Source organism: Ostrea edulis, chromosome 2 (genome assembly GCF_947568905.1).
Source record: "Ostrea edulis chromosome 2, xbOstEdul1.1, whole genome shotgun sequence".
Lineage (NCBI taxonomy): Eukaryota > Metazoa > Mollusca > Bivalvia > Ostreida > Ostreidae > Ostrea > Ostrea edulis.
The window spans coordinates 41,461,703-41,476,037 of record NC_079165.1 but is presented as its reverse complement, the minus strand read 5'-3'; the positions used below and the strand labels follow the sequence as shown (position 1 = coordinate 41,476,037).

At 33.8% G+C, this 14,335-nt stretch overlaps 2 protein-coding genes across 2 annotated transcripts; one reads left to right on the top strand and one right to left on the bottom strand.

Annotated features, from left to right (window-relative positions):
• Window positions 1–491: 491 nt before the first annotated feature.
• LOC125682007 (N-glycosylase/DNA lyase-like) lies at window positions 492–8,035 on the bottom strand. The gene is made up of 7 exons (XM_048922378.2): window positions 7,909–8,035; window positions 5,448–6,044; window positions 4,475–4,607; window positions 2,927–3,071; window positions 1,551–1,600; window positions 1,395–1,451; window positions 492–1,089 (listed from the first exon to the last, which is right to left on the bottom strand). The coding sequence occupies exons 1-7, from the start codon at window positions 8,019–8,021 to the stop codon at window positions 940–942; spliced, it is 1,245 nt and encodes a 414-aa protein (XP_048778335.2). The 5' UTR covers window positions 8,022–8,035; the 3' UTR covers window positions 492–939.
• A 38-nt stretch (window positions 8,036–8,073) lies between these two features.
• On the top strand, window positions 8,074–13,695 carry LOC125681742 (uncharacterized). The gene is made up of 6 exons (XM_048921941.2): window positions 8,074–8,168; window positions 8,506–8,968; window positions 9,243–9,566; window positions 10,208–10,335; window positions 10,587–10,815; window positions 10,928–13,695. Exons 2-6 carry the CDS (start codon window positions 8,594–8,596, stop codon window positions 12,263–12,265), a joined length of 2,394 nt encoding a protein of 797 aa, XP_048777898.1. The 5' UTR covers window positions 8,074–8,168; window positions 8,506–8,593; the 3' UTR covers window positions 12,266–13,695.
• The last annotated feature ends 640 nt before the right edge of the window (window positions 13,696–14,335 follow it).

Genomic DNA, 14,335 nt, shown 5'->3' with positions numbered 1-14,335 from the left:
CTTCTGTTCAACACTGAATTTGTATTTTGTTAATATATCTACAAGTCCCATTGTGGCAACTGGACTTCCAACTTGCACTGACCTGAAAGTTTGACTGTACATCTCACCAAATCTGAATTATTTTGTATATATTGTGAAAGCTATATAAACCATGTAAAGATTTTGTTGTGGATAGTATGGTCAAACCACAAAATTGTCCCCAATATTCTTTAAATCCTCAATAGCTAGGAACTTAGAAAACTTTGTTCCATTAGACATTAAGGTCAGTCAATCAAACATTGCCTTCATCTTTTATATTCACATTCTCTGCTGGCAGCAGTTGACAGAATATAAAGTGATGTGCTGGCTATTGTAAGTACAAGTATTTCATCAGCCTTGCTGTGAATCTATGGTTCAAAGCAGTCGCAGTCCACTTGAAATGAGTTTATCCTGTTATTGAATTTTCCTGCTCAATCAATTTTGATTTCTTTTACAAAAGCCAAACATATGTATTCATTAACAATTTTATTCATCATATGTTGAAGAATAATGCAGAGCTGATAATTGCGATTCCTTATATAAATTTATAATTGAAATAAAAATGAAAATATAAAATCAACATCTTAAAAATACAGCCTAATAGAAATTGAAATACACATGGCATTCCATGTTAATTTCCATAGTCCCTGCCCACTGATGTCATGACAAGTTGCTGATTTGCATGAAAGCGAGAAATTACATGCTGATGTAGTATATTGGGTAACAAACTCATTGCAGCTTCTAAGGGCTGTTGCAGGGAAAACATTTTAAATGTAAATAAGTAAACACACTGTAAATAGTTTTTTTGATAATGAGGACAACTTGTAATACAAAATATCATGGAAATCTCCCTCTCCTTTTCTGTGTTTGTTCACATGGCAGAGAGACAACAGCGATGATGTTCCATTCTGATGCATCATGTCAAGATTTCTTCTGCTTCCTCTTTCGAGCTGTGATTGCTTTTCCCAGACAATTCTCCACACTGTTTCCTTCAGATTTCGATGCTGTAGCCTTTCTCTTTTTTGCAGAGTTTTCAGTTTTTGTACCAATTTCTGGTTTCTCTGCTTGGTTCTGAATACAAAAATCAGATACTTTTTAAAATATCATAATTGACATTTTGTCCATTATAAAGTATTAACTTCTGTTGTTTTAATATTTACATTATACTGCAATTCATCTATATCACTTATAAATGTCTGCAACTTGCTTAGAACAAGGAAAAGCAACATGCAGAATTAAATTCTAATATGACGGCACATGTATATTTACTAATCTCAGCTTATTCAATGCAGTAGCTGTTGAAGTAGAATTGAACTTTTCAAATTTACAAACTCGTTGAAATAGTAGTTTAATAATAATAGTAAACGGTTGTTTACGTTTGAAGGAGATGCATCTTTCTCTTTGAATTGCTTCAAATCTGCAGTGAAAAGCACCTGAAAACAAACAATTACACCTCAGCAGTCTGTGAAATAAATGGACATTGAAAATGTATCTCGCTCTCTTCATATGTTAAGAGTGTACTGGGTACTTACAGCTTGTGCCCAACCAGCATAAGGCCCCCAGAGGGTCCTAAAATGGTCTCCTACAGTATATAAAATGTGTATTACTAATACCATGTCATCAAATTAGGCTCTGGTAGAATTGTACATAATGTACTAGTATATCAAATTTAAGATATATAAAATTTAATATTCATGTATAGTTATATTTACTTAAACAATAGAATGCTTTCTTTGTTGTTTCATCGGGTGATGAAGGTAGCTAGCTTTGCAAAAAATTTTTTCTGCAATGACTGCTACCTTCATCACCCTATAAACAACAAAAAAAGACATTTAATTATTAGATTTATATTTTTATGTATTGCTTTAAAATATGTACTAGATTTAAAGGGACTGGTTCACGATTTTCGATAAAAATATTTTTCCTTTCTGATGGTAAACATTATAACTCATTTAATGTGGACAGCCAAAATTTTGACCTTCTGAATGCAAGAATAAAAGCAATATTTTAGCCTTAAATCTGTGTTATGTAAACAAAGACTCGAATCTTTTTATGTATACAAACAAACAAGTGAAATATTGATTTTGTAATATAAAGCATCTTAATTTTGCATAGTCACAAATTTTTACTTTTAGAGGACACATCTACCCCAAAAATGCTTGAACTGTGAAAGATATAATAAATTCAGATCGATATCCATTTCTTTTGAAAATTTCGTAAACAATAACATACTGCAATCTCTGTTTACAAAACAAATATTAAACTCTCTAAAATGAGCTTCTGTGATAATGTATAACCTTAATTTTTATAGGAACTCTTTTGAACACATTAAACAATAGATTTTGATCACTAAAAGTGAAAAAGAAAATTTTGGGGAAAATCGTGAATCAGTCCCTTTAAGTACTAAAATCTCATATGGTTGACCATACGTTAAACAGAACAGCCAATGCACCCTTTGACCTTAATGACGCTCCATATTTGGTAATAATTACACAGACAGGTGGTACTAAAAAAAACGGATTGAACTAGTTTGCAACAAACATGCATTCATTGTCGCAAATGAAAGCAATGTCAATTTCAAAAGAAAAGATTCAATGAATGTAAATATATTTGAATGAATAAATATTTTGAAATGATTTCAATCCAGTGCCAACTTATCATAATTTTTTGGAACAGATATTACAAGTTTTACAACTTCAGTTCTTCCACAGTCATCAAAATATTTGGGTAATCCTGCTTTCAAAAGAAGATGATCAAGAAAGCATGGTGGAACTACAAGGCTACATGTTGTCAATCAACATTATGTTGACCATAAGAATTAGGTTGCTGTAAGAGGTCCAAAGTTTTTGAGACAGACAAGTGTCTAGGCGTGAATGCTGTGTTTCATGGGTCTCCTACTGTTACGTACCTATTTCATTGTAGAGTTTATCTGTCAGAGATTTGCATTTAGAGAGCCTTGGCATGTATCCCCTTGCTGCTATCTGCCAGACATGTGTGTCCACTGGAACCGCTTCTGTCTTGTCTAGAGACATCAGACAGACACAGTCGGCTACCTACAGATCAATCAAGATAGAGAGGACCAGGAAACAAGAGGCCTTAACAGTCACTTCATTTAATACTACACAACAAGAGGCCTGAACAGTCACTTCATTTAATACTACACAACAAGAAATAAGTCTTACTTGTTTCTGGGGTACTAAAACCATAGTCTGTTTGTGATCAGATGTGTATCATTAAAACACATGTATCACAATTAATTTTTCTATCCCTAAGGCATGAACCCAGAGGTCATGATTTCCCCAATTTTTTAAGAGGCCTCCATGACTATAATAACAAAGTTGAAACAACACACCCAGTTTGTGTGCTACAAGTTTAGTAGTTAAAAGAGATTTTTTTTTAATTAAATGCATTTTCATGATATGATCTGGTTAGCCCCACCCTCATCATCGGAAACCCAGTCAGTCGCTCTCCGTTTACGGAGTGACCGACCGTGGGTTTCTGACGTTGCCCCACCCTAAGAATCTGATCCTCTGACCAAGGGACCATGAATTTCAATATTTTTGGAAGAGGCCTCCATGCTCATGATATCTACAGTTGTCTGTGACATGTCCAAGAGCAATGTTTTTCATATCTGTATCAAGAATTCTTATTGAATCTTGGCAGTTTGCCCTTGCAAAAATCATCAGAAATTCCCAAACTGGTGTCAAAATTTCCCAAGGAAATTACATGTAAGTGATCAAAAGTTTTATTTCCACTTTATAAAATGAATTTTGTAACAAATGTTTTAAGTATGACCTACTTTTATGTCAATAGGGTCTTGAAAAAGAAAGAATATTCGACACACAGGCTCTCGACAGTTTAAATATCTATAATAAAAAAATTATCTTCCTATCAACAAATATTGTGTTTATAGGAAGACAATTTTTTTTTTTTATAGATAGTTAAAACGAATTTTTTTTATTATAGATAGTTAAAACGTCGAGTGCCTGTGATTCGACAGTAACGGGATGTTTCCAGCATTTTATCATACATTTCTAGTTCCCAAAGGGAGATAAATGGGATAATTCGCAGATTTTGTTTCTCTATCCTGAAAGATGCTAATCAACAAATTCTAGTGAACATTAGACACATACTTTCTGAGAATTAGTTAATGAATGACACACGACAGCAGATGGAAATGGATAGCAAGAGGTCACCTGAGTGATAAATACATTGATGCTTATAAAAAACTACCACAAGCTGTTACAGAGCAGTGAACCAACGAATCTGTCATTCTGAATCTTAAAATGTGCCGTTAATGCATTGAATCTAAAGAGCGTTGTTTACCTATAAAAAGTGAATTATATTGAAATTTTATATTCTTTACCATTAGACCAGGAAGCATGGAACAATGATGATACATCATTAATAATATATGAGCAGATCTAAGAGAATAATGTCCAGTAATATGGGTTACCTTTGCTCCCACTCCATTCAAGGTCATTAACTCTTTCTTTGCTTCATCATATGGCCTTCCTCTTAAAGATTTCAGCCAAGTCTCGCCCCCTTTATCCAAAATCTGTCTTGCACTCTTATTGATATATTTTGCCCTGAAATGATTATAAATAGATATGAATGCTTACTTATAATGACATTATATTAATAAATGTAATTGAGATAAAACGGTTTTTTTTTTCTTCCTCTTATAGTGTACAATGCTGTACAGCAAACATTCTTACAATAAATTCATGCTTTAATATATATTCCCCTATGAGAGAAAAATAACAATTCATTGGATATAATGAAGTTTGCTTATAATCAACTCTATTTTGATGTGCCTGGAGGTTTACTATATTCATGTTTTACTGTATGTACATGTAACTTTGAACAAAATGTAACAAAATTAGGGCTTAAACGATACCCCTCTTCACGATACGATACATATTGCAATTCTTATGCCACGATTCAATATTTTCAATGTGATGCAATTTACAGGAGAAACCAAAAATAACATTGAAGAAAAAATTAATTACCAAGAATCAGGATCTTGATTTTTAAAGCAAAATGTTGTCAAACTGTAAGATGCCTGTTGGCCCTGTACTGGCCTGTAGTTTAAACTGATAAAGTTCATTATCATTTTCGTCAACCTCAAGGCAAACAACATTCTGAACTTTATTCAATGCTATTTTGTCCCTCACGCTGGTAAAAAATAATAAGTACAGGCCAAGCCTGATGTATTTTACTGAACCATTATGTACTAAACGTATCGAACCGAAAATCGAGGCAATGAATCGTACATTGAATCGAGCGTTTATAATGAACAGTATCGATATTTCGGTGAATCGTTTCAGCCCTAAACAAAATGGGTATCATAACATAATAGATCAAAATCACTTTGAGACAGTGTACAAAATTTTAGAATTCTCTCCTATTACTGAGGTGCACTTTACCTATATCCAAATCCTAGGTTCCGTAACTCACTCTCGACTCCTTCATCAGACATCTCAGAAACTGTGGGAAAACTAAAGTAAGTCTTCCCATCTAACTGTCCAACAGCTCTTCCATAATTTTCACAAAGCTTCTCTATCATAGATGAAATTCTTGAGATATGATTATTCGATGAACAAATGAACGAGAACAAATTTTCTACAGGATCCTGACGTAACATCCTTATTCCTTCAAATTTGGCAGAAATAAACTGAAAATTGGAATCAAGTTCTGACCATTTTTCATATAGTGTTGCTATGTTTACATTTAGTTGGAAGTAATCCTTAATCAACTCTTCATAAATATTTTCATATGTTCTTAATTCTTCTGATATTGAATTTGTGAGTATTTTTTCCTTCAATTCGGAGTCCTTTATGACTTTGGGGATTAGTTCTGATCTTTTGACAGCACCTGATGTTTTCACGATATCACTTGCCGACTCTGATTGTGTTTTACTGTTGCCAAAGATTTGGTAAAAGATTGCAGTTTCTGATTGCCACAATTTCCATATTCTGTCATATAAAACACCCGTCCAAAATCCTGGCTTTTCTTCTTTCCATCTACAAAAATATTTTTATCTACATATAATTGCACTAAAATGCAAAAACTCTGTATATCTAATATTTAAATGAAATTATTTATCGATTTAATTACATGTATATCAATATGACACACTGACAAATAATCATAATTATTAATTAAAAGTTAAAATCTTGCATTTGATTTATTGATACCACATTTTGAACTAGACAACAGCAGGTGGACTATGGGCTTATCAAATGGTTATACATGTATTTGTATATTACAATCATAACATGTTTTAATGTATCAACCATATACTTAGCATACTTGATTCTGATAAAAATCCAGCTAAATCGAACTAAGCCAGGTATACCCGACGATGCGCCAAGAATCAAGTGACCCGATTACAGTACAGTAATGAAAATGTCGACCTATTGTATAAACATTATTCGGCATAGAAATAACCAACACATTTACAAATCATGTTCATTCCACCAGTGTACCTGGATTGAAAACATTATGTCTTAGAATAAGCTACTCATGATGCTACTGTCTCCAAGGACACCAGCTTGAAGCCGCCCTCCCTCGCCTATCAAAAATTTTCAAGCTCAATCGGCTACCCGGAAGGATGCGTGCACAATACGCAAGATCGTAAATACCGAGTTAGCGGAACTCTCTTGTAAAGAAGTCCGGAAATGCGTGTCGTTCTTGGGCATTTTTTGTTTATTCAAAACATGGGATCAGAAGACGATTTAACATCAATGTGCTTTCCGCAATTAAAAGCATTTTTAAATGAAAGGTGTGTAAAATCGTCTGGATACAGGAAAAATGAACTTCTGAATTTAGCTCGTGAAGCTATATATTTTGACGCAAGTTCTTCTCGGCTTTAGGAATTTCCTGGCTGACAGCAGTGGGGAAAAAATCTACCACATTTCCATTAAAATCTAACATTTGTGGATATCTCTGCGTATTATGTTTCTTCTTGAAGCATTACTACAGTCTAATGCAATGCAATGATAGTGCACCATTGTTAAAATCGGGTGAATCGATCACGACAAAAGTTGCAGAACTGGTATTATTTACGAACATGCCCAAATTCTCGCATGCTCTGGGTCTCGCGAGACTTTGAAAGGGGTAAGTAAAAATTAAAACCAAGACGGAAAAAGTAGTCGCGATCTTGCGTATTCTTGCTCACAATCAAGTGTGTCACTGGTCATCGCTGATTAACCCAAGTGCGCTGGATCATTAGAATCATTAAGTATGCTAACTGTGTCTCGTGACTTAAAAAATTCAAGATTTATCCTCCACTTAATTTTTCCTTCCTCAATACGAGTATGGGACTCCCTGTTCAAGGAAGCCATAACCTGCAACTCTCTAGAGGCATTCAAGAGAGTTATCCAGCAGCTATTGACTGATGTAAATATACACAAATTCTTCTCTTTTTTTAAATTTACTTAACAGCTCTACCACGGTCTACCAACGCTTCTATGTCAGAGCCTGCATCCCACATATGAGCACAGGTGCATGGGATTTAACATATGAATACACATCTAATCTAATACATACGTAAATAATCAACTTTTACATATGTATAAGGTTAGATGCATGTTCTATTCATGATGATTAAACCTAAACACCTGTACATGTATATGAGTGGAAAAAGAGAAGAAATTATAGAATGCTTGCTTATTGTTATTAAATTTTATTAATTCTAACTCAAGAAAGCCTTGCTGATCTTCAAAATTATTACAAGATTCCTACGGTTTGCTTAGTTCTATTTGTATATATAGTCTTATTTACATTCGAATTTCCTCTTCGAAACATTTAATGATATATGAAATACGTCTTTGATTGATTAAAATCGAGATTATTCAGAACTACGGTATCGTATATTATGCATACCTGAATGACTGACCACTAACAAGAATCCTATCTAACCGTATCTCGGATATATTACATAAAATTCGACCACTGCTAAAGGGGGCAGACATTTTTCCCTCCAATAATGGGGGCATCGGAAGTTATCTTCAAGTCAATGGTAATAAATTTAGAGGTATACCGAATAAAGGATTTCCGTTGTTGTGGGAAACGTTTACAAATGGCGGACATTGGAATGGAATTCGAGAAAGTGATGACAGGATCCATTTATTCTACAGGGTTTGGTATGCAATATGGACAGTTTTGGTTTAAGTGAATAAAACAAACACATGTTACGGGTTGTCCTAAAACATACAGATTTTAAAGTGAATTTATGCGTAATGTATATTTAGGCTAACTATTTACTGTGTATTCATGAGTCAACGAGGTACGTCCTCTAACGATCTGTTTTCATTCACTCTTAATATTGACAGAAGTATGTTTATAATTGTAGTATGCCAGCATTTAAAGGAAAACGGTGCATTATTTTCTCTGATTAGCAAATTCCAAATATCAAAATGGCAACAGTTACATGATTCATAATGTTATTTTTCTATTATTTATATACCATTTTTATTGCAGAAAAGATAAGTAAGCAATGGTGATATGAAATCCAATAATTCATTTAGAAGATTGTTTAACGAATTGAGAATAGCAGTTTAGAGACATCATGGTCAGCATTCCAGATTGGTCGAAGTTTGGAAAACTCCACGAAAATGTTAAAGAGCCAACCAACTTGCTACTAAATAAATATTACAAACAGAGGGAAGAACAGGCCATCAAACAGGCTGAGGAGCGGGGTTACTTCAGAGTCCCAACTCAGGAGTACTTGATAGAGGAATGTATTAAAAGGAGTAATTATAGATATAAGGATCTGCATCATTTAAGGCTCATCAAGTTGTGTGGTGTTCATCTGAGAAAAGTAGGAGAAATATCAAGCTGCATTAACCTCAGAATATGTATTTTGAATAACAACTTCTTGACAAGGATTGATGGCCTGATGTCATGTCATCATTTAGTGAAATTAGATCTTCACAGCAATCAGGTACATCACCATACAAGTATCATTAAAGCTTTATCAGAACAGTATAGAATCAATTTATAATACTATACATTCAAGAGAACCATTTAAAAATATCCGTAACTTGTACATTAAAAATATGCATTAGATAAGAAGTTTAGAATAATGTTTTTTATTCTATTGATTTTTTCCCATTAGACTTTAAACTTTGAATTGATAATAGTAAAATGTAGGAGAAGAAACTGAAGTTACATTGTACTCTAATTTGACAGAATTATTAATATCTCATATTTTGTAGTTGTCAGAAATCCCTGGGATTCCATTCTGGTCAGGTATGAGAAAGCTTGAAATTTTATTTCTTCATGACAACCCACTGGGACGATATGAAACGTTACAGAGTCTTGCCACTTGCCCAAAGCTTTTAGCCCTCACCCTCTACGACACACCCCTAAGCTTAAAGAAAAACTACAGACACCATGTTGCCAATAGTATTTGGTCACTGAAGGCCTTGGATCACTATGTGATTTCTGATGAAGAGATCATAGAAGATGCTATGTTTGGTGGGCAGTTTGGAACATTGAACCCAGCATTCAGGATCAATTTGTGTCCTCCCACTCCAGAGGTAAATCAGTTGCAGATATATATATATATATATATATATATATATATATATATATATATATATATATATATATATTATTATTATTATATTTATTTATTCACCAATCAAGGGCCCTCAGGGGGCATATACAAATTAACGATTAATCATTATTATAACTACATGATACAATTTACACATGTGTACCATATACACGTACATGTAAAGGGTTTCTACATTGACATAGGTATTGAATTTTCATCACAATACTGATTGGAAATGTACTGTTACAATAAGTGTGCTATATGGGAAGTAAAGTAAAACAATATTATAAATATGTATATATATATTCTCTCTTTCTCGGAGTTTCTCCTGCTATAGACACTTTATCTTGTATTTTGAAAATAATTAAATACAATCACATTACTATTTAACTTTCATCATATTATCATGTATAACTGACTAAATTATATCATCAAATTCTATTTTCCTTCAAATTCTTTATACAAAAGACACACACTTATAATGAATTTCAGGAATCCGTTTGTACTTAATGAAAATATATTAATTTGCTGTATGTATAATTATTCATGAGAGCAGAATGTTCACTGTTGCGGTGTAGAGTATGGTTATCTCCCTTGAACATGATTTTGTTTATTTTGAAGAACACCACATATGAAGAAGAGAAACATGTCTGTATGTTGGTAATTGCCACCATTAATGACATTCAGGCACATCATTCCCCAGTCCTCATCATCCAGAGATTTATCAGAGGCTTCCTCACTCGAAAAAGGTTAGTTTCAGTACACATTTCATTTCAGATTGTTTTTGTATTCTCATGTCAACCTTTATACTCTGGACTCCAAGTTTACAAATGTATATACATTAATAAAGTTAGGTGAAGTTTGTTCTTCCCATTGTATTAAAGCATTTCAGTTGATTGGGTTTAAGTCTTTAACATGAGATTTACATTTAGATTTATTACATATATATATGTTAAATATGCAGTAGTTAAGAAAACAATTGCTTTTGCATTTTTCTTAGGCTGGGTCATTTGACCAAAAGGCCCAAAACAACATCATCAGGTTTACAGCTACCCAACATAAACCAGGAGTCCCACATTCCCCCACCCCCAAGTTCTTCCCCAGACCTCAACCACGCTATCCTTCAGGATTCAAATTTTAATAACCTGGATTTAGACCTTATATCAAGGACCAGACCGGAATCAACTGCTCCTAGTGAGAGTTTGACAACAGCTTCATATGCCAGAGAGGTAAATTTTACAAAGTTTGCACAATGTTAGATTTATGTAATAAATGTCATGTGTGCAAGTTAATCTTACTGTTTAGTGCTATTCACTTTCACAGCTTTCACTTTATTTACAGGTTGGACTAGAACCTCCCATGACCCCGACTGATTCACTAACTCCTGTTCCACAAGATGTGGAGGTACCCAGAAAAAGGAAGAATCTTCTGATAAATCTTGCCAAGCTTCAAAGTGGGACATTTTCTACTTTGTATGATGAAGCAATTGCAATAGAAACAATTTTACCAGATTCGACATTGGATAAGATAGGATCAGCAAGACTAGACACAAGACGTAGCAGAAGGAAAAAGAAGAAGGAACCTCAGAGAAAAATTTTGAAGAGTGTGAAACAATTTTTTGGTCCTGTTGTGGAATCGGATAAGAATGATGTACCATCTGAAGTTTCAGGAGAGGAGATACCAATTACAGAGTACCGTCTGAGAGGAATGAAGCCAGAATTGTCTTTTGTTGATGCTACAACTGAAATGATACTGGAAAAACAGGAAGCAGGAAGGCTAGTCCGAGATGCAGAAGACGTAATCCACATTCGAGCCAGAGATGCTCCAAAACCAAAGATTACACCTCGTAAAACAGTCACAACAGATCAGAGAATATTTTCAAGAGTGCATGGAACTATGGGTATATCCAGTTTACTGGCAGTTCATCAAGCATATCAAGATAGAGAGAAGGCAGAAAGGGCTGCTGCCAAGATGGAACACATCTTAAACTTAAGGGATGAAAGGGATCGAGCAAAAGAGAGGATTCGATTGTTTCAAGATGAGAAGAGAAACCAGGCTCTGAAGAAGAGGGACCAAGAGAAAGCTAGAATGTTGGATGCTTTAGAACAGAGGGAAATGAAGAGGTTAAGTTATCTGGATCGCAAACAAGATTTCAAAACCAGGTCCTCTGATATGACTCGCTCTGTAAAAGCTGATTTTACTTTCATAACAGAGTTCAGTAATCAGCATACCTCTGTTGCCAATGCTTTAATGCGTCATGACAAACAAGCTAAACAAGAAGACATGTACAATGAAAAATCAGATACAGTACAAGGTCATAGGTCATCTAAGATGGAGCAGCAGGATGTAGTGAAGAAATATTTAGAACACAGACAGTTGATGCGTCAGACAGAATCTGCTATGACAAAGAATGCTCTAGATGCGCGAATGCTTCAGGAAGCCAATGACAGACTAATGGAGGCCAAACAGCGAGTAGCCCAGCAGAAAGCTAGAAGAGAAAATGTGCAAGCTTTTTACCCTCTACCACAAACTCTTAATCCTGCACCAATTTCCTCAGATCCTCCTGCACCTACTTCTCAGTCCCTTCCGGCCACCCCTAACGCTGGAGCCTCACGTTTTGAGGCAAATGTGATGATGTCGCAGGGACGCCTTGGAAAACACCCAACTCTTGTCATATAGCAGGATTAACTGACCGTGATTTACTTCTAGATTATTCATTCTGCAATGATACCCAATGAATCATGTATGATGATTATATTGTATGGTGAATTCATTATTATTCATGGTGGTTCAATTTTTAGGGGTTCAAAGTACTGAACCATCGAAGTACCATCAAATTGACAATTACTTATAAACAGTAAAAGATGAAAAACTAGAGAAAAATCTAATATCAACGGACTTTGAACCCCAGAAAAATAATGATTCCATGGTTGTCATGGTTGTCATGGTTTGCAAGAGAACTTACAGGACTTGACATGTCAGTAATGTTTCTTACTAGTTCTTTTTACACCCCCAATTCATGTGCATAAAGCTCACAAGAAACAAAATAACCCACATACATACCCACGTCAATGTTAGGGTTGTTTCGCTACTGTATAAGATTCACATTTATTATTCTTATCTATTCTATTTATTATTCTTAGCTATGCTTTTGCCATAATGTACAACTGTATCAGAGTTATTCAGCTTCTGATTATTTAATTTCAAATTGTATTTTCTAAGATTAATATGAGTAATATTTTCAGCCTGTCTAAATGATTTTTAATGTTACTCAGGAATGCTTTGTAAGAATTAATATGCTTATTTATATTATCATGTAGATAAGAGTGAATATTTATCATTAACATATATTCTTATTTCTCGATGAGATCTGAAGGTTGATCATTCGGGGGGGGGGGGGGGGGGGGGTTAAAAAAACCTCCAAATTTAATGAGTACCACTTAATTTGTGCAAGTTCAAACACAAGAAAAATAAAACAAATCAAGAAAAATAAGTAAAACAGAGGGAGTGAGGGAAGATATTTATATAATTATAAGCTAAATACACATGTATTGATAATTAAATCAATATCCATTTTTTCTAAAGCAATGTGTGATTTAACAAAGTGACAATTTTACTGTGGAAAACCCAGCCATTGCATATACATTGTCTTTAGTTGATCGGGCGTGCCAAAGTTCTTCTGAAGCATCTAATTTTAAAGCATGTTTCTTAGTGATGCAGTATATCTGTGATAAAAAATATATTTAAACCTGCTCATTTTGTTACCAGCATTTTTTGCAGCTCAGTTGATTTTTGCTTATATAACATATCTTATTTGTCAGCTCATATTTGTATTTTGTACTTTTATTTGTAGTAAAGAAAGATATGAAAATCTTGCTGTTTATGATTAAGAAATAAATCTATTTGTTTGTAACTTTATTATTGATTCTCTCGATGTAAGGTTGTGATTTGTGATTCAATGAATTACCTCCCTTTGATTCCCTAATTTTCTGCCAGCTGTTTTTTAATATGTTGTTGTGACCTTTCCTTGTTATGTTTTGATATTGTATAATCTTTAATGTGGAACTCTTACACTTATATACAATAAATATGAAATATATTATATACTATATATTAATTTGTATTATTCCTATTAAGGAACCTTGCATATGATACATTGCACATTGAAAATCAAGCTAGAGTTTAGTGAGCTATTTTTTTAAACTAATCGAATGGGGCGTGTGCTTTGCTGAGAGGTTCACTAAGTGCTGAGATACTGTTCTTGTCATTCAAAGAATACAGAGGAGTGTTGACCTGCCATTAGATAATTCTCAACAAAATTATCTCAAAAATTAATTTTCAAAATAGGGTTTCTTTCACTGCAACGGATTAAGTAGCAGAAATTTTCTATACATACAAGTCACATAATTTTATGGAGTGCCAAATTAACATAAACTCAAATAGTTGAAGATATCTTCAATTATTTGAGGATATCATCAATTCAATTATTGCTCTTTAATTGAGTTAATGAGCGCATTAAATCAATCATTGCTCTCATCAAACGAATGAATGCGCGCTTCAATTCAATTTTTGCTCTCATCAATTGAATTAATGCGCACATCAATTGAATTAATGAGAGCAATAATTGATTTAATGCGCGCATTAATTCATTTATTGCTCTCCTCAATTCAATTGATGTGCACATTAATTGAATTAATGAGATCAATAATAGATTTGATGCGCGCATTAATTCAATTATTGCTCTGTTCA